This window comes from Typopeltis vanoorti, chromosome 12 (assembly GCF_054136105.1).
Source record: "Typopeltis vanoorti isolate ZY-2024b chromosome 12, IOZ_Tvanoo_1.0, whole genome shotgun sequence".
Taxonomy (NCBI): domain Eukaryota; kingdom Metazoa; phylum Arthropoda; class Arachnida; order Uropygi; family Thelyphonidae; genus Typopeltis; species Typopeltis vanoorti.
The window spans coordinates 68,504,235-68,528,152 of NC_143560.1; the positions used below are offsets into that span (position 1 = coordinate 68,504,235).

At 34.7% G+C, this 23,918-nt stretch overlaps 1 protein-coding gene across 2 annotated transcripts in view; it reads right to left on the minus strand.

Moving 5' to 3' along the window:
• S1P (membrane-bound transcription factor site-1 protease) overlaps nt 1–23,918 on the minus strand; it is a 480,656-nt gene that overhangs the window by 118,613 nt on the left and 338,125 nt on the right. For both annotated transcript variants that reach the window (XM_090401757.1, XM_090401758.1), the window contains one exon: nt 6,141–6,176. In XM_090401757.1, coding sequence (XP_090257883.1) covers nt 6,141–6,176 — 36 coding nt within the window. The remainder of the gene's footprint in view (nt 1–6,140; nt 6,177–23,918) is intronic.

Below are 23,918 nucleotides of genomic sequence, written 5' to 3' on the forward strand. Positions count from 1 at the left end.
AAACTTTCATCATTTGAAATGCTATAACACCCATTAAAAAGTTTATAGACCTCTATCATATCACCTCTCTTTCTCCTGTTAACCAGAGTCTGTAACTCTTCTTTGCACCCTTTCCACAGCTTCTTTATCCCCTTGGAACCCGGAAGACCAAATCTGTGCACAGTAATTCAGGTGTGGTCTTATCAAAGCCTTATAAAGAGGCAAAATTACTTCCTTATTCTTACATGTCAAGGTTTGCTTCAACATCACAATTATCCTCTGAGTTGTATTTGAAACTTTTGCTATGCGACATTCGAACTTTAAATTCCTATCCACCAAATAGGAATTATAGGGGGGAAAATACTCAAAGTATTTTTCCCCCTATCAGATGTAGGGACTGAATATCGGGAGAATGTGAGTTGCTCAGTTTGGTAAAGAGAAGAATAGCAGAAGATATATCATGGATACATAATTAATTAAAGGGATTTATTTAAAAATTTCTCCTGCAAACAAGAGACATTTTTAATATATAGCAGGAATGGAAGAAGAATAATGGAATCCCTTCAGGTGGAATAACAGTATTATGAGCCTAGACATCAGGGCTAGATTTTTCTCATGGTGAGTGAGATGAGTAAAAATAAACTGAAAAAGTTATCACTGTGAGCTATGGTGAGTAGTGTGATGACTGGTTCCTCATAGGAAAAGATGTGCTCCTATCTTGTTTTTGCTTCATATTTCCAAAAGAAAAAAATGGAACTAGACAGAAATTTAAGCCATGAATTGGTTATGAACACAAGAGTTTAGCTAGGAAACTAGAGGAGGTGTTACTAATAAAAACTTAGATCTAGTGGTCATGATAGAAACTGAAAAGAAAGGCATTTGTTGTGAGATCCATGGTGGTTATGTACACATTTGGAGTGGTATGGATAAGACAATCAGCAGAGGTCAAGCAGATGGGTTTCATTGTGGTTAATAAAAATAAATAAAAAAAAATTCTTTAAAAGCTGCAAAGAAGTTAGTGAGCAGTTATTAAGAACAGTGCTCAATGTTTATACAATGGAAATGATTATCATAGGAACATATGCTCCAACAGAGGATGTGCTGATAGAGGTAAAAGATGAGTATTTTGAGCAGATGGGTGAATCACAATCAAAGACTAGATGCACATGAGGACTGTAGTGCTAGTGAAATCTATAATCATATTAAAAAGGCTGTTCATGAGACAGCTAAGGAAGCACTTGGTTTTGAATGGAATCTGAATCACAACAAGGTGGAGTGGATGACGGGAGAAGCTGTTGAAACCCTTAGTGAGAAGAAGCATATAAAGCCTAACTGAATTCTGAAAGACAGGAAAATCAAGAAAAGTAAGAAATTAAGAGAAAAGCAAAAATAAGAAGAATATAGGAGAATATAGGAATCTCAGAAGCAGAGTTTGTTCTGAGAATAATCACTCACTAGGATATAACAGGTCAGCTCAGGCATGGAGGATCATGAGGCACATGAAAACAGCAAACTGTAAATCACATCTAATAATGTTAATACCTATGATAGCCTGAATGAAACATTTTAAGGATCTTTGACAAAAGATAGAAAGGAATACAATGAGGGGAGACATAGGTGGCAATTTGACAATACAGAAGCTAATATCCTTTTCTATAAGCTGGTGCACAAGGGGGTAAGGTCATGGGATAGGAAGGCAATTGGCCCAGGAGGAGTATACATGGAATTACAGCTAAGTATGGAGGTGACAAGCTACTAAGAATAACAAGAATGGCAAATCAAGTTCTAGAAGGTGATGCAACTACTGATGAATTGTCATTATCATATATCGCTCCTATCTTTAAAAAGGATCCTTCATAAGAACTGTTTCTTACTGAAAATTTTTGTTATCTTACACTAGCTACTAAGGTGGCACCTTTTAGAATTTTCTGTTATTGTTTAATTGACATTCCATTTTTGTACTGAAGATGCCTGTTAAACATAAGCAAAAATTTTACTGAATAAACATTCTGTTTATCTGTCTTTTGTAGTTTATTCTTAGAGTATGTGTATGTCTAGTCTTCAAAAAGTTTGGATTATGTGACCATTATGGAAAGATTGATTAAGAATACACTACTGAATTTGTGAGAATATGTTATAGACCACTTGAACAGTCCTTATGTTATACTGCGATACTCATGAAAATAATGAAGCAATACTAGCGAGTGTAATGAAGGGGGAGAGACAACACATGGATGATATGGAGTTGGCACAAGGAACAATGAGAGAGCGATAGGACTGCTGACTTTGCAATGGCAGGGAATCTTCCTATATTGAATAACTTCTTGTTGACTGATGGAATATCAGCACAGATGCTTAAAAGAATGGCTGATGAACTGGCTATTCCTTTGACCTGGCTGTATAATTTGAGTATCAGCACAGGAGTGGAAAGAATGTAATAATCCCATTGCACAAGAGTAGTACAAAAATTGATATACCTAACTAACAGACCTATCAGTATCTCTGGAGTGGTAGTGAAGATTTTATAAAAGTTGGTACAAGATTATATGCAAATATGGGTTGATAATCTACAATCTGTAATTAACATCATGGATTTTTACTAAAGGGAAAGTAATTGTCTGAATAATTTGTTCACATTTTTATAATAATGCGACATTTGAGTTAGACAACAGGAATGGATACATTATGATACTTTTGGACTTTGATAAACTTGTGACAGGATTCAACATGGAAGGCTTTTGCATAAATTGGAAGATATGAGATTGGATTATAAACTACTAGTTTGGATACAGGAATGGCTAAATGACAGATATCAAAAGGTGATGTATGGGGAATGTGAGTCAGCCAGATTTACCAGCAATGCACCCAGGGATTAATCCTTAGTCCATTATTATTCAATCTTTACATTAATGACATTGAGAAAGATATAAACACATACAGCTATTGGCTGTATGTGTTTAAATCAAAGATTTATATTATGATGCAAAGATAGGTAGGGTAATCAAGAATGTAAATGGCACACAACACTTGTAGAATGATTTCAGCAAGCTGGAACTGTAAGCATGTGAAAATGGATATCAGTTTAATGTTAGTAAATATAAAGTTATGCACTTTGGTGCAATGGGATGTCCCATGGCATATTATATTGGCAGGATTATGCCAGAAGAAACTGACCAGGCTATGGATTTTGGAGTTTAGTAGACAGGAAGCTGAAGTTCAGAAGCCATATAGCAAAGACTGTGAATACAACTCAGAGGATAATTTCAATACTGAAACAAACATTGACATGAAAAGGATAAGGAAATCAATTTGCTTCTGTACAAGGCTTTGATATAATGTCACCAAGACTACTATGCACAGATCTGGTCTCTTGGTTTCCAAGGTGATGCACAGTGGAGGTGTAAAGGAGAATATGATAAAGATGATATTGGGACTATGGCAAGTGAACTATGAGAAGAGATCGAGAATTGTTGGACAGCACATGTTAGCAAACTTGTGAAAGGGTCATACAGGATACTAGCAGATGGAATTTTTCATTTTATGGGGATAGGACATCCATGGAAGTTGAGAATGAATGCAGTAAAGAAAGGGGTGAATTCTCTCATGAGTGGACTGGCTAATTGAGGTGCAGATAGTATGAATGAATTCAAGAGAATTCATTCACAAGTGGTGTAAGTAATATATGGCCTCCCTTGATGAGTCCCTGGAGGGCTCTTGTAGTAGTAGTAATAATAACAATAATAATAATTTCCTGTAATTTCTTTTGTGTTCTGTTTCCCATCATCTGATCTGTCTATTGGCCTCAGTTACAGTTTTCTCCCCAAATTTATCATTGTTGAGTAGATCATGTTATCATGGCTATTATTAGTCCCGCCCCCCAAGAAGTAGAGTGTATTGTAAAATTGTTGTGGTCAAAACCTTATCTTCCTATCCCTTAATTTCTTTCCCTTATTTTGCTATTTTCATCCATGTCTTTACAGTTTATTGACAATATGAATTTGATTTACCTTCTGTCAATACATTTTTTAGTTCTAATACAAAAATACTGGTAATTTTTATGCAGTATTTCCCACAGCATTATTTCCAATAGCTGTATTCTGAGCTGATGGTTTTCAAAAGCCAATCAGTGTAAATTACACACCTCTACTCTCTCTCTCTCCTTTATGATAATGTGACTTTCTTTTACATTTATTGCCATCCCAATGCAGATATTACATATTGCTGTTGTTCTGATGGGTTAAAGTTAAAAATATAGGAATGTGTGTTTAGTGAATGAAAATTTCCAAGCATGGATACCATAATTTCCAACGTTATTTGATAGGAAATTCAGTTTGCTATCATGAAGGTATTGAACTTTCCCTGTCTGCATAGTGATTAAAATAGAATTGGTGTTATGGGACTTAAGGCTGTGAAGTTTCCACAGTTTGTTATAGTATATATCATTTCAATATAGCAGTATTCACTATAGTGCACACATACTGTACCTTGGTAGTATTAAGGGCCCACATGAATTTCTCAATATTCTCCTATGGCATTTAGCCATATATAATGATCACCGACACTGATCTGCTATTGACTAATAGAAGAAAAATCGATACATTCAACTGATTGTTAGTTAATAAACTCTAGTCTTGATTACTGTATAAAAAAATTGATGTGAGCGCAATATGACAATTTGATGGTAAAGATGTTCATCCTCAGGAAGAAGATGTATATGGGTTAAATAATTTTCACACCACAGGATAAATATCAGTAGAACTGGACGGTACAAAAAGGAAACAGAAAACTATAATCAACCTGATCCCTCCAAGATGCTCAAAGTAACTTCAAATCTGCTAGACAGAGGAAACAGAGAAAATGTCAAGTGAATATTTGTTGTGGAATACAAACATAATTTTTGACTGCTTCAGTTCTCAAATAAGCAAAGTAACGTATTACAGGAGACAATAAAATTCACATATCACTGTGGTGCCTAATAGCAGAGAGGATTGATTGGCCTTTCCTCTGAGTGGGTGTAGATACCAAATCTCAAGTTCTGCTTGTGATGGTTAAATCCTAGACAGATTTTTCCAGTCTGATGGTTTAAGGCCTCTGGCAGGTATTCAGTGTAATAAAAGAGGTCCACTAACTAAGAAGAAGAATGAATGAATGAATGTGAAGGATTATGTTTCTGCAGAAACTGACTAGGATCACTGAAGTTCAATGTGTACCCAGACTATGATGACTAAAAGTATTTCTGGATTCCATAATTTCTATTGACTTAATTAGCCAATGAAAATTACGCATTCTATCTTTGCTGTCTCAAGAAGAATATCTACAGCTCCTTTTTATAGGCCTTATTTCACTCAATCTGTTAAAAGGGAAGAAGAATTAAGTCTTTTATTCTTTTATAAGATGCCTTCATGAAAACTTATTCTAATAACTAAATGATAAAAATATTACTCTTAAAAGAAAGACATCCATCCATCCATCCATCCATACAGACATACACGGAAAAATTACCTCTTTAGAGACTGTACTTAATTCTACTTCAAATGGACTTTGGAATAAATCACAAAGAAGTTGAAAGAACAAAATATAGAGGTATTAATTATAGCATAAAAAATATATATAGTCTCCAAAATTAGTTCCCCACCAGAGAAAACTCAGATGAAACTCGGACAGCACAAACATATGAAAAGAGATTGTTTTTATACATCGAGTGTTTATTAATTACACAAGGAGTTAAATTCTGATTGGTGCAATGACTTTTAACTATTTCATTTAGAATCCGTAAAATCACGGACTCAAGACCAAATAAAAAAATATATACATTTAATGAAACTAAAACAATATATACGTTTTAAATAAAATTACATAAATAACTAAGAAATTAACTAGGTCCAAGGCCTAAAATAAATTTGCACTTTACAGAGATTTTCTGTAAACAGATGTCATGAAAACAAGTTATGCTAGGATTGATCAAAGAGAGCTAGTTATAATAATGGAAAATCATACAGTAAATGTGAAGTACATTTTTATTGGGTATCAACATTTACTGAATATATACATAAAATGTTATTATCTCCATTGAATACAGGAAAAAAATTGAAAAATAGAAAAAATTCATTTTTAATATATATACATTTTATAATTATACATAATGATTTAAGCACTCTTACCATAATGTCTGGCATCAAAACAAGTGAATGGGGTACCTGAAAATAAATTACTGCATAAATTATCATAATTTGTTATACAATATAAGAAGTGCAACTGTCTGCTTATATTTTGTCCTCTATTGAGTACCAATAAGGAAAAATAATTTCAAAAGTACTTTTCAAATTAATCCAAACATGTGCAGGTACATACATACATTCCTGAATCAGCATTTTAAGCATTGCAACTGTTCAAAAAACACTGTTCAAATTTAAAAATACTTGTTAAAAAAAAATCCAAACTTTTGGTTTCAGAAACGCGAATTAATGTTTACACTAATGAAGACATAGTGCTTAGAAATGTTAACACAATGCTATTAATGTAAGTAAATATCATCCCCCCCCCCCCCAAAAAAAAAAAAAAAAACACGTACAACAGTGGAAAAAGAAAGCACAACCTGCTAACAGTTACAGAAAAATGAACACTGAAACTGCTATAAGGATTAGATCATAATAATTTTATTATTGAAAATATTTCGACCAGAAACTAACTGGTCATCATCAGTGCATTCAGAATAATCACAAACATTTTTGCAGTATTTTTACTGCTGGACTGTTGTTCTCATATAATCCATAGTTCAGAGAACTTGTATATGCTTCATGCAAACTAAATATTAGCAAGGATATGAAAGATGTAAAATAGTGACACATGATTTTGAACTTCAGTTTATTTTTAAAAAGTTATCATTTTAGCAGCATTATAATGGAAATTGAAAAATGCCTGGGGGAGTTAAAAGCCAATAATACTAATCCTACGACACTTTCGTAGCATAGAATGTTAGGCCATTAGAGATTAATGGAATCAGTCACAGAATTTTTGATGAACAGGCAAAATAGGAACATTATAGTGTGTAAACATAACACAGCACATCAAAAGAGCAGAGGTATTTATTCATTTTTTAAAAATAATTAACTATAAATATACATCACATTAAATTAAAACATGGGCAATCAAAGCAAAAAAATTATTATTTTGCTATTCTGGATGCATTTGGTGATAGTGGCAAAGTTAACGCAACTTTTAATTACAGAGTATGGATACTATAGAGGTCAATGTGGCACTCTTAATGGTAAACTTATGATATTCCTTTAGTCCCTGCAAGTTTACCATTAAAAGTGATAACACATTGACCTTTATAGTATCCATACTCTGTAATTAAAAGTTGTGTCAACTTTGCCACTATCACCAAATGCACCAGAACAGCAATATATATATATATTTTTTTCATTACTGCTGTTTTTACTTGGATTTTGATCTAAACTGATAGTGAGAGATGACTGTAAATTACAGGTTTATATATAATAATTTTATTTATTAATAAAGTATTTATTAATAAATTGGGAGGAGATTGCCAGCTCACTTTCTTTCTGGTCATTTACTGTGCATCATGATAGATCATTTCCTTAAATTAGATTTTTCAATCAATGCTGGAGTATCTCAAGGCTCTGTGCTTTCACCTACACTCTTCCTCTTATGCATCATCAATGATATCTTCTCTGACATCAATCCTATTCAGCTTTGAAGCTGACAGCATCCATTCCTCTTCTTCATTTGCAAAATCTTATAGTTGCTCAAGTGATTCAGGCTTATAGAGCTTCTTTAACCAATTCCTTAAACAGCAATCTCCTTGCCACCATTATCAAGTGGAGTAAGATAACCTGGTGAGTTTTAATGCCACCAAAATGAAATATTGTCTCATCTTCTAGAAGAAAGGCCTCACTTTACTCTCTTTCATTATGACAATGTTCAGCTTGGCGATGATCACTTTTTGCTCCTTTGGATGACATTAATATCATTCTGCTTTTCAGTCCCTGGTTTATCAGAAAGTGTATCAAAGCAGTCAAAGAAAAAAAAATCAGCCTACCACAGGTGACTTGCATCAAGAACTCTGGCTTCATACTCTGCCTACACCAACAACACATGCAAATCAATCATCAGCAGATCCAAATTAAACTTTATAAATACCAACAGCAGAAAACTTACCTCATATCCAAATGGAAGCCATGCCTTCTGGTCCCCTGATAAGGCCATCGAATACAATTTGTGCTCATCTGCACTCCCACCTTTCTCTCATCCTGATGGTACCACTGTTGCTTCATTCAAAGATAACCTCCTGGCACCACTCTTTTCCTTGAACTCCTGCATAGATGAACAAGGGAATTCACCCCCTACCATACCAGTATTCAAGCACCATGTGCCTCTTGTAGTTTTTCAACAAAAAGACATCAGAAAATTATTAAATAACTTGGACACTAAAACATCTTCTGGTCCTGATGACATTTCTCCAGTTGTTCTTAAAGACTGTGCTCCAAAGCTAACACCTGTCTTACATCATGTCTACAATCTATTATATATAGCTGAAAGCAATCTCATATCCATTCTATTATAAAAAAAGGAGAAAAAGTCTACTGTCAAACGACTGACTACCTGCTTTCACCTCTGTCCTCTCCAAAATAATGGAGAAAGTCATCAATGACCAACTCCTCCACTACTTAAAGGCTTGCCAACTAATCAACAACCACTAGCATGGATACCACCATTCAAGATCCACTACTGACCTCATAGCTTACATCACCCACCTAGACATATGTTATGGAAAGGTTTAAAGAAAACTGTGCTTGAAAATTTGGAAATGTCACTTGACATTTCCAAAGTTTAAGACCATGTCTGGCATTGAAGCCTGCTAAACAAAGTGCCATCTTCTGTACTTGGTAGCCAGATTCTCTCAAGTTGTTCTCTGCAAGTCATGGTAGATGGCTCCCTCTCTTTGAGCTTCACCACCAATGCAGGTGGTGAGGCTCAAAGCTTTATAATAGAAAGGCATTGTCCTATTCACCTACTCACAAATCACCACTAATCCTATCCACAGCTTTGCAGAATATAGTACTCTCCAATAATTCTACTCATTTGACAAACCATGCAGTACTCTGACATCCCAGGCTTCAAGATCATCTAGCTTTAAACATTGATTTATCCTTCAATGGGATCTTGTCATGTTCAATGCCCAAAACATAGCCTTTTCTCTCACAAAAGAGATCTCAGCTAACCTACCCTTACTCTCAGTAATACACAAATCACAAGACAAGATCAGGTCTCTCTGCTTGGACTAATGCTTACCTCCTTCTCCTGGCATAAACACATCACATCAATAGCCACCTCAGAATCAAAAAAAAAACTAGGCATTCTCTTCAGGATGCTCTTTAACACCCAACCAACTCTTAACTATATACAAATCTGACATGCATAGAATACCGCTCACGTTTGGGATGGTGCAACTAAAACTTTACTTAAAATCCTTAACGATGATCCCTCTCTTGCTGATTCACTTTAGCCTCTGTCTCACAGATGCAGTGTTTCAACACTGTATCTATTCTACAGGTACCTCAATGGTCACCACTTCATTGAACTGACAAAGATCATTCCTTCACTTTTTGTTACACCTGTAAACACAAGAGCAGCTGCTGCTCGATATCCCTTACTGCACAGCTGCAAACACAATGAACCTGCTTCTCCTCCTCCTCTTTTATTGTCTACCTCTATCTTCTGGAGTCTTCCTCATGAGGTATTCATAAACATCTACAACCTGCAACAAAACATCAAGACTTCTATTTCAGTCCTTATCTGCATTCCACACACACACATAGCACTAATGTGCTTACAGGTCCCTCGATTTCTCGTGTGTGAGTTCAATACTTATACTCAACTCTTCACACTATAAATCTTAACAAGAGATTTATAGTCAAGAATATTTGACTGTATTTAAAAGAAAGCCTAAACACAGTTGATTCCACTCTCACTGACTCCCTCTAGTTACTTTCTTACAAGATGTTCTGCTGCTTCATTATGTCTTTTCTATAAGTATTGCCATGGATGCTACTCCACCCAACTGGCCACTATCATTCCTTCACTTTTCTTAATCATGTATGAACATGAGCAACTGTTGGTCAACACTCATATGCAGTTCAGGTGCAAACTTATCAACCAACATTTCATTCTCCTACATTCCGTAATATCTTCCTACATTCCATCCATAATTGTTTTTTCAAATTTATTTTATAATAACAATAAAAGAAAAACAACTGGGTTTTTTCACAGCAATGGCAAAGGAGGTAAAAAACTGTTTTGCTATATACAGGATATGATGATGTGATGCAAACATGAGATGTAGCATCAAAATGACATACAATACCATGTAACATAGACAATGGTAAACATACATGATGTAATACAAATAGTGGCATATATACACGACACACATGCATACTAAACAATACAATCCCTCTTCTAATCTAAAGACCAAATATATTTAATTTGATCACAATTTGTGAATGTGCAACAGGAGTGTGATGTCAAATTTGGTTCATTAATCAAAAAGAAAAATGTTTACTTCTTGTGTTGAACATATCTGCTAGACCTAATGATGTGCATATGATAAATGTTTGATGTATTAATTACATCTATTTATTTTTAAATGGGGGAAAACTTAAGAAGTTTTTTGCATTAAAAAGTCGAAGGCAAAATATTTACTTTGTTATAGATTTGCTTTCATCTGAAAAATCACATTAATGATCACATTAATTTCAGTCTAAATTAATATTGAAATATCTTCCAGAAACTACTATTTGATAGCAGTTGCAAGGGATTTAAATAAGGAAATTCTAAATTTTAATATTTGAACCATGAAAATTAAGAATATTAATTTCATAAAAACTAACTTGATGACTACTTTGGCAAAAGTTAAAAAATTAATGAAAATAAGTAGAAATAAATTAATGCAACAGCTGTCTAATATTTAATTTGCAAACCAGAGCAAAATCATTATAATAATAAACTTCCAAGATAAAAGATTTCACTTCTGTATTTCACTTGATTTTTTTTTTTACTTGTATAAAGTTTCAGGGGAAAAAAAACACTTTATAATGTTTTGCTATATTATGGCTAATAGCCTTTTCAAAAAGTTAAAAGATTATAGAGAAATTCATCTGAATTCCAGTATAATGGCAACATTACAAGAACATATATTAAATAATAATAATAAACATACAATAACTTCACTAGTTTCAAGTGCTGACGGACACTATGTTAGGAGCATGCTTATAAGAGTAAAGGCTAGAGATGTATAATGTTTCACACTATACAAAAAAATGTACTGCATAAGTGACCTATTAGAACTAGTCTAACTAAGGTATATTAAAGATTTTTTTCCCTTTTTTTTTTTAAATATAGGTTCTTATCATGTGGTTCTCATAGCAGTCCTTTAAATAATGACTTTACAACTATTGAAACCTAAAACTTTCAGATGAGAGAGAGAGAAATATACAATAGTCTAGTTTTGTAAACTTTTTGAAGATGCAATATTAGCAATAACATATCAAAACAAATAGACGTTCTTTTTGATAAAATATATCAGTAAAATCCCATATCTTAGAAGATTATTACATTACTAACCTCACCATTTGTCTTAAACAGATTCTAAACAAGTCAAAAATTTTGTTATCGTAATGTATGATCAGAGCAAGATAATTCCATTACACAAGGTACAGCTAGGACTGATCAGCAAATTAGAAACAATGCTCAGTTCTGTTACTGTCATCAAGATATTGGAAAGGCTGATCAGGAATTACATCCAAAGACAGCACTACAGAGGATAGCATGGTTTGTTAAAGACCTTGCTATAACCAGATGCTCATTTTCCATGGATATATCATAACATTCATTTCAATACAAGATCCAGTCAATTTATCTTATTCTGTGCGACTACCAATGCTGAAGCAAACAGGATAACTTCTTATATTTTAGTATGTTTATCAGTCTACTAGATATGATGAAAAAACTACTACATTTTATCTGTGATATATGACCATAAGCAATAAATGGTTTCATTCAATCATAAAATGTCACACAAAATATGTAATTTGTGTGTATATAAATCTATAATTACGGTATAAACTACTAATATTACATACAAATTATGCATCCCATTCAAGTGGCATCTCCTATCTAAGAGGGTGACTACTGTGACGTGACTCAGGGTTAACTACGATTCATCATAGGCATTATGACATGTGGTGAGGATCCTATTTCTTCCACATATTGTCATAAATATTCATGGCTATAAATCTGTGCGTTCAAGGGGCCAGTTAGCCTATTCTTATGCATATTTTATAAACTATGCATATTCAAATACAGTGGTGCCTTAGTCAACGACGGTAATCTGTTCCAGGATTACCATCGTTATCAAAGGCATGGTTCCCCATATGATTTAATTTAAAATCAATTAATTTGTTCCGGCTTCTCCCCACAACCATAGTACAGATTAAAAATGCAGATAAAACTCATTTAAAATGTCATAAAAATATGGTAAACATCATGTATTTATTAGTTGGGGTGTATATGTATTTGCTACAAAAAAATTAACATTAATAAAATGAATTGTTCATGAAAACTTCATGAAAACAGTTTTTAATTATCAATCTTCACCAGAAGGACAATTGGGCTCACTTTGGAGTTTTTTGACAAATGAACCTGTCAAAAACATGTCTAGGATTGTTTGCTTCTGCCTCTTTTTTAAAACGTTTCTGAAAAACTGCATCGACTTTTCATTAAATAGATCTGTAGTTCTGATAACTTCAGATTTGTTTGGATTCCATTTCATAGCAACATTTTGAACTTCCTCCCACTTTGCCAAAACATTTTTGATTTCAGCATTCGTAATTTGTTCTTTCTCTCCATCCTCATCTTCAGATGAAATTTCCATTTCCTTTTCTTCACATTGCTGCTTGAAAAGTTCTTTTAGCTCATCAGTAGTTGGTTCTTGGTCATGCATCTCCAATAATTCTTCAACATCTTCTTCCTCTACTTCCAAGTTAAGAACATGAGCAGTTGCCACAATATCCTTTACCAATTTGTGTCCTTCATCTGAAGTTTCTTCATTACCAAAGGAAGGACACAGTTTCCTCCACGCTGCTTTGAGACATTTCATTGTTACTTCTTGCCAAGCCTTTACAATTAGCCTAATTGCTATGACAATGTTGAATTCTTCCAAAATTTTCTTAGGGTTATGTTGGCAGCCTCACACATTTCAAAGCACCTGGTAAAAAGTGCCCTTGTGTAAAGTTTTTTAAAATTCGCAATTATCAGCTGATCCATAAGTTGAATCAGAGATGTCTTGGGAGGAAGAAAAATCATCTTCATAAAATCTAATTCCTCTAGTAGCTCTGCTTGTATGCCCGTTGGATGGCCAGGTGCGTTAAAATGGCTTTTAGAGGCAGATTGTTTTGCTCAAGATAGGCTTTGTCAGTTGGTCCAAACACTTCGCGAATCCAGTCTCTAAATTCTATTCTTGTGACCCAGGCTTTGCTGTTAAGACTTCCACAAAAACACTGAGATTGGATTTAGAGACAATGAACTTTTTGAATGCTCGGGGATTCTCTGAGTGATAGATTAACATTGGTTTTACCTTGCAGTCTCCACTTGCATTTGCTGCTAAAAGCAATGTTAACCTATCATTCATTGATTTATGCCCAGGAAGTGTTTTTTCTTCTCTTGTGATAAATGTCCTGTTGGGCATTTTCTTCCAAAATAACCCAGTCTCATCACAATTGAAGACTTGTTGAGGTAGGTATTCTCCTTTTTCTATAATTCTTGTAAAGCTATTGACAAATTTATCTGCTGCTGCTTTGTCAGCACTAGCTGCCTCTCCATATGTCTAACCACACTATGAATTCCTGTTCTTTTTTTAAAGTTGTCAAACCAACCTCTACCTTTGAAATCATCATCATCTACCTCAGAACTTGATCCCGAAGTCTTCTTTTTCAAACCATGATAAATCTGTTTAGCTTTCTGACAGATTGCATTTTGAGATGTAGTATCACCTGCCATTTCTCTTGCTTTGACCCAAATTAATAGATTTTCCATTTGCTCAAAAAGAAGCCCTCTGACATTCAACCGTGATGTTTCCTTAGCAACCTTAGCTACCATAAGTTCTTCTTTCTTAGCCAAAATGGTTGATATTGTCGAATGACTGGTTTCATATATTCGAGCTAGCTGCATAACTTTCACACCTTCATGATGTTTTGCTATTATTTCATTCTTCTGTTCATTAGAGAAAATTTTTCTGTTTTTTTCCCTCACTAGCTTTCTTTTTGGGACCCATTTTGTCACACGGTAAAAAAATTCACTCTATAAAAAAAAAGATACGCAAAATACGGTATTATTACAAATTGTACAACACTAAGACAAGGGATATAAAGAACATATCGTCACCTGAAAATAAAAGTAAAAGTTCAAAAAAAAACTTTTTGAAATAAAAGTTAACAGCTAAATTCGAAAACCTGCAATTTTTGACTTAGTGCATTTTGCTTGTAAGGTGATGATATTAGACACTTACCATAACATACACTGATTAGCAGCTTATAGATACAACGATTATTATACAGATGAGATTTGATTTTGCCTTTTGATGGCGAACGAACAGTGACACGCACCCGCCGATTTATTGTCTATATGAACCAACACAAAAAATAAATGCTTAAATACTCATTTTCATCATAAAACGCATTTATAACCACAAATTTTAAAATAAAGCACAGTACTCTACAAGAAAAGAAACAATAAACAGAAAACGTAAGCAGCTGGCTATGATGGGTCAAACATATCTGAGCTACACAGCTATGCCGCATGGCTGTTCTCTATTCGACAATGTCTTCCCGCACATGGCTGAGTGCAAACGGAAAATTCCGGTTTTTTAGATTGGATAGAGGTTCAGATAATTGAGAGTTGTTAACCAAAGCCTGTATCGTTAACCAAGAGATTTTTTTCTTACAGCCACTCATCGTTAACCAAGTACGTTGTTATCTGAGGCTGTTGTTAACCAAGGCACCACTGTACTAATATTATTACTAGCTTCATAACATGAGAAAGAAATATCACTAGTGATATTATATATATATATATATATATACAGGGTGGTTCAAAATTCCATGTACAGACTTTGAGGGGAGGTAGAAAACATCAAAATCAACCATATTCTCATAGGAAAGCATGACCAGAAACGCCACCCGAAAGTGATAGGTGGCGCTGTTCACCAGCACTTCAGGTGAGCAATTGGAGCTTCCTCATTCAAGCTTTCGACATCATACGAAGAACATGCATTGTTTTATGAACGCCAAGATGGCAGACATGCACCTCGTTTACCATATTATGTATCCAACTACTATTGAACTGTTCAGTCATGCCTAATAAAGTTTTTTACACTACTTACTGCCTTGTGTAATTTCTGTATCTTTGTGTCCCTGTTCCGGTGGTGTTTCCGGTCATGCTTTCCTATGTGAAAATGGTTGATTTTGATGTTCTCTACCTCCCCTAAAAGTTTGTACGTGGAATTTGAGAACCTCCCTGTATGTGTGTGTGTGTATATACACACACACACACACACACACACACACACACACACACACACACACACACACACACACACACACAGGAAAACCTCACTTAACACGATTAAATTAATCCATCAATTAATGTAAGCTAAGCGAAATCACATTAAGTGAATACAATAAACAATAAGAATAATTATAATTCATCCATCAGTTAGTGTAAATTTGAAAAGAAAAAAAAAATTATAAGCTATATTAGAGGATAAAATAATCAAAGTTCATAAAAATGAATTGCTTAAATTTTTATTAATGTCTAAACATTTGGTTGAGCTACTTTTTTACAAAAAATAAAATAAAAATAAAATAAGTAAAGATGTTTGAATAGTGCTTGACTTTTTCACTTGTCATGCAATTTGTGATAGCTGGCGATATCTTTATCAAGATTTTGGCAGACTTTGAAGCTTCGTTTCATATCAGGATCAGCATCAAAGAAAATTTACTTAGCATGCTCAATGTAATTGAAAACTAGCTCAAGTTCTTAGTCGTAACATTCTCTTCTTGTTCGCACTCCTTATTTTCTTCATATGCATGCTGTTTTTCTAGTTAAGGAGATCATTGTCACTTAACTTGGCTGCAGAATCTTTATCAGCACTAGCAGATTATCCAGTTATTCTTACATTATGCAATCAGCTCGATTTTTAAAAAGATAAAACTCACAGTAAAGCTTTCACATTCCTCTTGAAATTTGGTCTTTTTCAATTACGTAAAAATATTGAATATGCTTTTGCCTGAATATCCCTTGTACTAAGAGGTATTCTTTTTTTGGTAACAATCCTCAAATCCAGAGAGATGAAAGATGTTCCACCTCAATCATTAAATGGCTTCTGTTTCGGGTGATCTGCATGCTTAAAGAAGCAGTAGCAACTTTTGCTTGTTCTTTGTATTCTTTGCTCTTATTTAATATAGTCCAAATTGTAGGCTCGCTGTATCCCAGGTCTCACACAATTATTCTATTATTATTGCCACTTTCATGTCTCTTAATGACTTTCAGCTTTTCCTCTAATGTAGTTACTTTTCTTCTCATTTAATTACTGCTGCTTTCTTTAACAGTCTTTCTCTTTTCCATATCAGGAGTTGAATATAATAAAGCCTTATAGGTATCTAAATTAAAGCAAAATGAAGGAAAAGTGATTGAGCAAGAGAACAGAGTTTGCATGTGTGCTTGTGATGATAGCTTTGAGACAACTGCTGAGTATTGCCAGCCACTGCCCACTACATTGACAAGTGCCACCGCTCGCAGCAGACTGGAGAGAAAAAATTTTGAGTAACATAAAATTTCACATAATATAAAAAAACTGCATTAACTGATTAATCATTCACTTAAAGCAGGACATAGTATCATTTCACTCAATCGAGCTAACTGATTATCGCATATATCAAATTTGAGTTAAGCAAGGTTTTCTTGTATGTATGTATATATACAGAAAGCAGCTACCAATATTATAAATAGCTTTGGAACTACTTGTCTAAGAAATATCCTGGATTATTCCTGGGAAGACCACATTCCCAACTCTACTATATTAGATGAAACCCAGCAAGATCCTCTAGTCAGCACTGTTCAAAGAAACCAAATAAAATGGCTCAGCCACCAACTTAGACATCCACTCTCTGTACCTTTTGATGCTCTGGTCTTCTATGCCCCTACAGATGGAAAAAGTAAAAGAGGCAGAACCCCTGAACTCCATATTGGAAATACATGAGCAATATTCTCCCCATTTCCCCCAACTCTTTGCATCAAAGATCCATCAATTAGCATATGACAGAGAAGCCTGGTTTTATTTCACGTCATAACAACCTCCAAGTCCTATCTTAGCATACACAGACTACTTATTTGTTTCGATTGGTTTCCCTATTTATAATTGTAAAATTATAAATAAACGATGATGATGCGTACACACACACACACAAACATATATATATACATAGTAGCTTCTACATCCCTTTTCCATATCTACAAACCTTAAGTACAGGTCCTTGGCATATTCCCACAATTTCTCAACTATTCTGATATTGACAACCTCTATTTGGCTTGAACACAGCTTGTTCTTCTGGAAGTTTCTCCCTCACAATCTTTCTCAATCTATTTTCAAGTGTGCTTGCATAAATCTTACCTGGAAACTTAGTAGAAAAATTCCTCTGTAATTCTCACATTTAGTTTTATTCCCTATTTCATAGATGGGTACGAAGAGAGGTCTACCGCAATCATTGGGAATTTGACCTTCTGAATTATGCAGTAACCACTGCAAACGTTTTATACCACCACACTTAAGCATTTCTGGTTGAATATCATCTATTTCAGCTGCCTTTCCACATTTAAATTTTTAATAGCTATTGCTACCGCAAGTATTCATAGGTACTCCTCTTTGCATTCCTCTTGAAAATTTTCTGTCACCGCTTGCTTCTTTTAACAGTCTTTCAAAGTAATTACTCTAGACATCTAGGATATCCTTATCTTCAGTTTTCATGTCTCCTTTATCATCTTTGATCCTTTTTACATTACTCTTTCCTCCATTTCTAAGCTTCTTTAATAGCCACCTGAACATTTGCCACCTTCCTGATATTTATTTCTATATTCTTACCAAAGTCTTCCCACAACTTTTGTTTAGCTACTTTCACACACAGCTTAGCTCTCTTACATTTTTCTCTGTATACTTTAAGGGCATCTGCCGACTTATTTGCTAGAAACTTTTGGTATGATTTCTTCTTTTCCACTAATGTTTCTTTAACTTCTTATGTCCACCGTAGTGTTCTTATTTTTCTATCCTTGTAGACTACTTCACCAAATACCTTCCTAGTTGAATCAATCAATGTCTTCTTTAGAGTTTGCCACTGAGACACCAAGGTTTGGTTCTTGTTTTCAATTTGTTTCCTTTATTCTTCAATAATGTTTGTATAGTCAAGTCTACAATTTACTTGCAAAAGATGCTCAACTTTAAATTCTTTTTAAAACTTTCTTACATACTGTTCTTTTTAATGGATGTTCTTATTCATCTTTATCCTGCTTAGTAATGGTCACTTTCAATTTCAAATCCTCTGTACACTCTTGTATCCTGAACGAACATGAAGGTATCACTATGAACAATGACGTAGTCAATGAGGCTTTTCTTATTTCTTGTGTCTTCTCTCCATGTGAACTTGTGAACATCTTTATGTTGAAACATGATGTTAGTAACGACTAGTCCATGTTCTGAGCAGAAGTCTGGTAAATACTTACAATTATTATTATTACCTTTGCCCTATTCTCCAAAATGTTCCCATATGCTTGGTGTGATTCATTTCCTAATCTCCAACAAGGACCACTTTTTCCATTTTCTTTATGTCAGCTGCCTGTTCTAATGACTAAAAAAATTCCTTCCCATCTTTCTTGGAAGAACTTTCTATGGGACCAAAGGCACAAATAAGTTTCATTGTCCATGTCCCCATTTTGAAGTTGGCCCACATAACTCAATTCAAACTGCCTTTCAATCAAGAAACTTATCTTCATGTTTGGTGTTGAATGCTATCAGAACTCCTTCCTTTCTTTGATCATTATTGCCTGAAAATAACATCCTATATTTAGTAAGATCTCAACTGTTTTGTCTTCTTTGTCTCACTAATGCCAATTATGTCCACGTGATACTTTTCCAATTTTTCTGCAAGTTCAATTTCCTTTCCATTAATACTCCTTATATTGATGATTCCTATCTTAATTTTTTTCTGATTTTGGGTTAATTCATCTTCTAAATATTGAGTTGGAGCATGTTCCAGTAGCTGACTTTTCACTGTTTGCCCTGATTTCCTGATGTAAACTGCAGGAACCTTGTTTAACCAGGTTGCCCTAGGTAGCATGAAATTTCATATGCATTTATAGTTTAAGCCAACAGAAAGTACAATTTGGTTAGCTAAGTCCCAAATTGCCAGCCCATCCTCATTTGTTCAGTACCCAGTAGATATATATACTAACAGGGCACATTAAGTGAAGGTGAGGATTGGACATTACGTCAGAAGCCTCAGTCGATTCTCCACATTCTTGAAAGGTGATATGTAAGTCTGCTCTCAGTTATTTGGCTTTGACCCTTTTTTTAAGTGACCCTAAATATGGAAATATCGACAGAATTATGAAATTTGGTATGGTAGGAAGTCCACTGAATAAATTTATATAGAATATGAGAGAAATTATCAAAACACTAATTAGCTGTATATATACAAGACAGTGTTTGAATCAATTTTAACTGGTGGATGTGAGAGCTGGGTTAGATATAAAACACTTGATCACTGCTGAGCCTATAGCTTCCTTGGGAAACCTTGCCAGTAGGATATATAAAACTTGAAAATTCATGAAATATTAATTTGTAATTTTTTATTTATTTAGCCATTGAAACATCCATGTGAATGTAATATATCAGTTATTTTAAACTTTGTATCATATTATTTCATTGGAATAACAATGGTATTACAATTTTAATGGACACTTCACACCCATGGCAACCTTGACATATACACATCAAGGCTATTTGGATGGTTAAATGAAACTTTATTTCATAAATAAAAAAAATACTATAAAATAACATGCAACTAATAATCAAAAATAAGTAATACGCCATGAAGTTAATGGATTGGAATGGGTTTCATATTGCATATATTAAGTTAAAAAAAAAAAATTAACATTTTTAAACATTAATTGATTAATATTTACATAATAACTTAACACTGACGCTAGGTGGCAAGTACTAGATGAACCACACAATCGTGAGCTAGCAGCTAAGCCAATGTTTTAATATTGATTTAATGATATTTTGATAATTATGGATTGCAGTATCCATAATTATCAAAATTGTGTGGTAGAGTGTGTTTATTATTTTTGATATATTTATACAACGTATGATAGATAAATTGCGTTAGACCTCCAGGAAGTCCAAGGACTCGTTGAGGGAGTACACCTGCTCTACAACTCTGTCTCCACCATTCAATCACCAACTGACCGCAACTACACCAATGCCATATACCGCCGACCACCACTGGTATTTCCACAGACAATCACAAACATCCATGCCCACAGCAGGATTTGAACCTGCAGTCTTTTAGCTGGAGAGCGGATATGCTATCCACTCGGCCAACCAGGCTGGTTAAACATGGGGATGGGTGTAGAAAGTTTTTTTACTTTGGGTATAATATACGTTGTCCGCGCGGTTAGCCTAGTGGCTTTGCGCTTCGCAACCATATGCCCGGGGAAGGAGTGTCCTAGGTTCGATTCCCGTCCACGACGTGAGGAGCTTAAGGACCTTCCTCAGCCATAGCCAAATTAGCCGGTCTTGGGCGTGGGCTGCAGGGTTTTTTCCGCCAGTTTATCTGAGGTTTTTCATCCCGCAAGCAGGCAAACCGGCCCCGTGAACACACAGGTTACAGTCATAAATACTTACGGCAAGGAAGGCAACGGGAAACCACCTTGCTAATAATCATCTCTCCCTAGAATGGTAGCATATAGCTACCCTACCGCGGCCATATGGCAGATGGGAACCAGAAGATAATATACGTTAAAGATACCAAGCTATTTTATATGTATCATCATCATCAAATTCCTGCCATGTACCATCAAAAGGGTGTATACGATATGATAGTACTACATGAAATGATGAAAAATTTACATCATTACTAACTTCCTATCTACAATTTTCCTCCAAATCATTCTGTAACTTGTCAAAACAACAACATTATCAGATCTTATATTTCTATTGTGTAAGGCACATTGTACCATATCAATCCACCTATATCTTGGTCTTCCTCTGGGTCGTTTTGCTGCCAACCTGGCAGAGAACACTTGTTTTGCTAATCTCTCCTCGCCCATTCTGTTTAAGTGACCATACCACCTGAGATTAGCTCTGCTAATGCATTCCTGGATGCTGACAATGTCAAGTTCTTTCCTAATATCCTCGTTTTTTAATATGATATTGCCATTGATGCCATCTGTTTATGCCTATAATCTTTCTCAGGACTCTAATATCTGTGGTCTCTAGTCTTTGGTCAAGTGTTTTACTTCTGACCCAGCTCTCAGATTCATAAGTTAAAATTGGTTTGAACACTGCCTTGCATACAGCTAATTTAGTGTTCCGACTAATTTCTCTCTTATTCCATATGAATTTATTCAATTGACTTAATACCATACCAGCTTTGTTGATTCTGTTGTCTATTTCCATATTTAATTTACCATCTTCAGTAAAAATCGTGCCTAAATAACTGAAATGTTTTACTTGTTCCACAGGTTCTCCATTCACAACACAGTTGACATTTTCAATGATTCTGCCTATTTTCATTGTCTTTGTCTTTTTATTGCTGACCTTCATACCATATCTATTACAACAGCTATTCAATTTAGTCAGAGAATCTTGCAGACTTGTAGCGGATTTATTTAGAAGTATAACATCATCCGCAGCATAAAGCAAAGAGCTGACATTAATATCTCCAATTTTGATATCATGTTTAATACCACTTTCCTTCATAATGTGATCAATATAGATAATGAATAACAGAGGGGATAATGTACATCCTTGTCTCACACCAGATTTAACATTAAAACATCTTCCTGTACTTCCTTCAATTCTAACTGCTGACTTACAACTCAAATAAAGACTAAGTATTGCTTGATATAATGCCCCATTGACACCATATAACTGCAGCGTATTGAACAGCTTCTCTCTTGGCACCTTGTCATATGCCTTTTCCAAATCGACAAAACTTAAATACAGATCTTTGTTATATTCCCATGCTTTCTCGACTATTTGTCGCAAAGTCAAGATCTGATCCTGACAGCCTCTATTTGGCCTGAATCCAGCTTGTTCTTCACCAAGCTTTTCTTCCACAATTCTTCTCAACCGTTTCTCAAGTATACTTGCATAGATCTTGCCAGGAACACTCAGTAGGGAAATACCTCTGTAATTCTCACATTCAGTTTTATTTCCCTTTTTATATATTGGTACTATGAGAGCTCTACTCCAATCATCGGGAATTCGTCCCTCTGTCCAGGCTTTCTGAACTATGCAGTGCAGCCACTGTAAGACTCTTATACCGCCATTCTTCAGCATTTCTGGTTTAATATCATCTATTCCTCCCTGCCTTTCCACATTTTGGGCCTTTGATGGCTTTTTCTACTTCAAGTATAGATATGTATTCTTGACTGCATGCCTGGTCAGTGTTTTTTACCACTGTGCTGTCATCACTGCTTGTTTCATTTAGCAGTTTTCAAAGTAATTACTCCATACTTCAAGGATATCTTTTTCTCCCATTTTCATGTCACCTTTATCATCTCTAAACTCCTTTTACAGCACTCTTTCCTCCATTCTTAAGCTTCTTCAACAACCTCCAGAATATTTTCCCACCTTCTTGATTTTATTTTCTATATTCTTGCCAAAGCCCTCCCATGACTTTTGTTTAGCTAGTTTTACACAGTGTTTAGCATTCCTGCATTTGTCTCTATATTCTCTAAGAGCACAAGCTGACTTATTTGACAGGAACTTTTGGTATGCTTTCTTCTTTTCCTTCACTGCCTCTTTAACTTCCTGTGTCCACCAGGGAGTTCTGATTTTTTTATTCTTACAGACAACCTCACCACATGCCTCTCTGGCAGAATCAATGAATATTTTCTTCAGAGTTTGCCAATGAATCTCCAAGGTTTGATTCCTGTTCTCAAACTCTTTCATTTTTTCTTCAATAATCTTTGTGTATTTTAGTCTACAGTTCCCATCTGAGAGCTGCTCAACTTTTATTCGCTTTAAAACTTTCTTACATGTTATTCTTTTCAATATGAAATTCAATTTTATCCTGCTCAAGACTAAATAGTGATCACTTCCAATTTCAAATCCTCAAATAGTGATCACTTCCAATTTCAAATCCTCTGTACACTCTGGTGTCCTGCACCAAGGAGAAAACATCACTATCAACAATAACATAGTCAATGAGACTTTTCTTATTCCTAGCCTCTTCTCTCCATGTGAATTTGTGCACATTTTTATGTTGGAACATGGTGTTAGTAATAACCAGTCCATGTTCTGAGCAGAAATCCATCAGATATTTGCCATTATTATTAGCTTTGCTCTTTTCTTCAAATTTTCCCAAAATATTTTTTGTATGTCTCACAATCATTTCCTACTCTGCTATTTAGATCCCCAACAAGGACCAACTTTTCATTTTTCATTGTGTCAGTTGCTTTTTCTAAAGCATCAAAAAAGTCCTCCACTTCTACCTTAGTAGAGCCTTCTGTGGGACCATAGGCACAAATAAGTCTCATTGTCCAGTTCCCCAATCTCATATTTGCCCACATTACTCTAC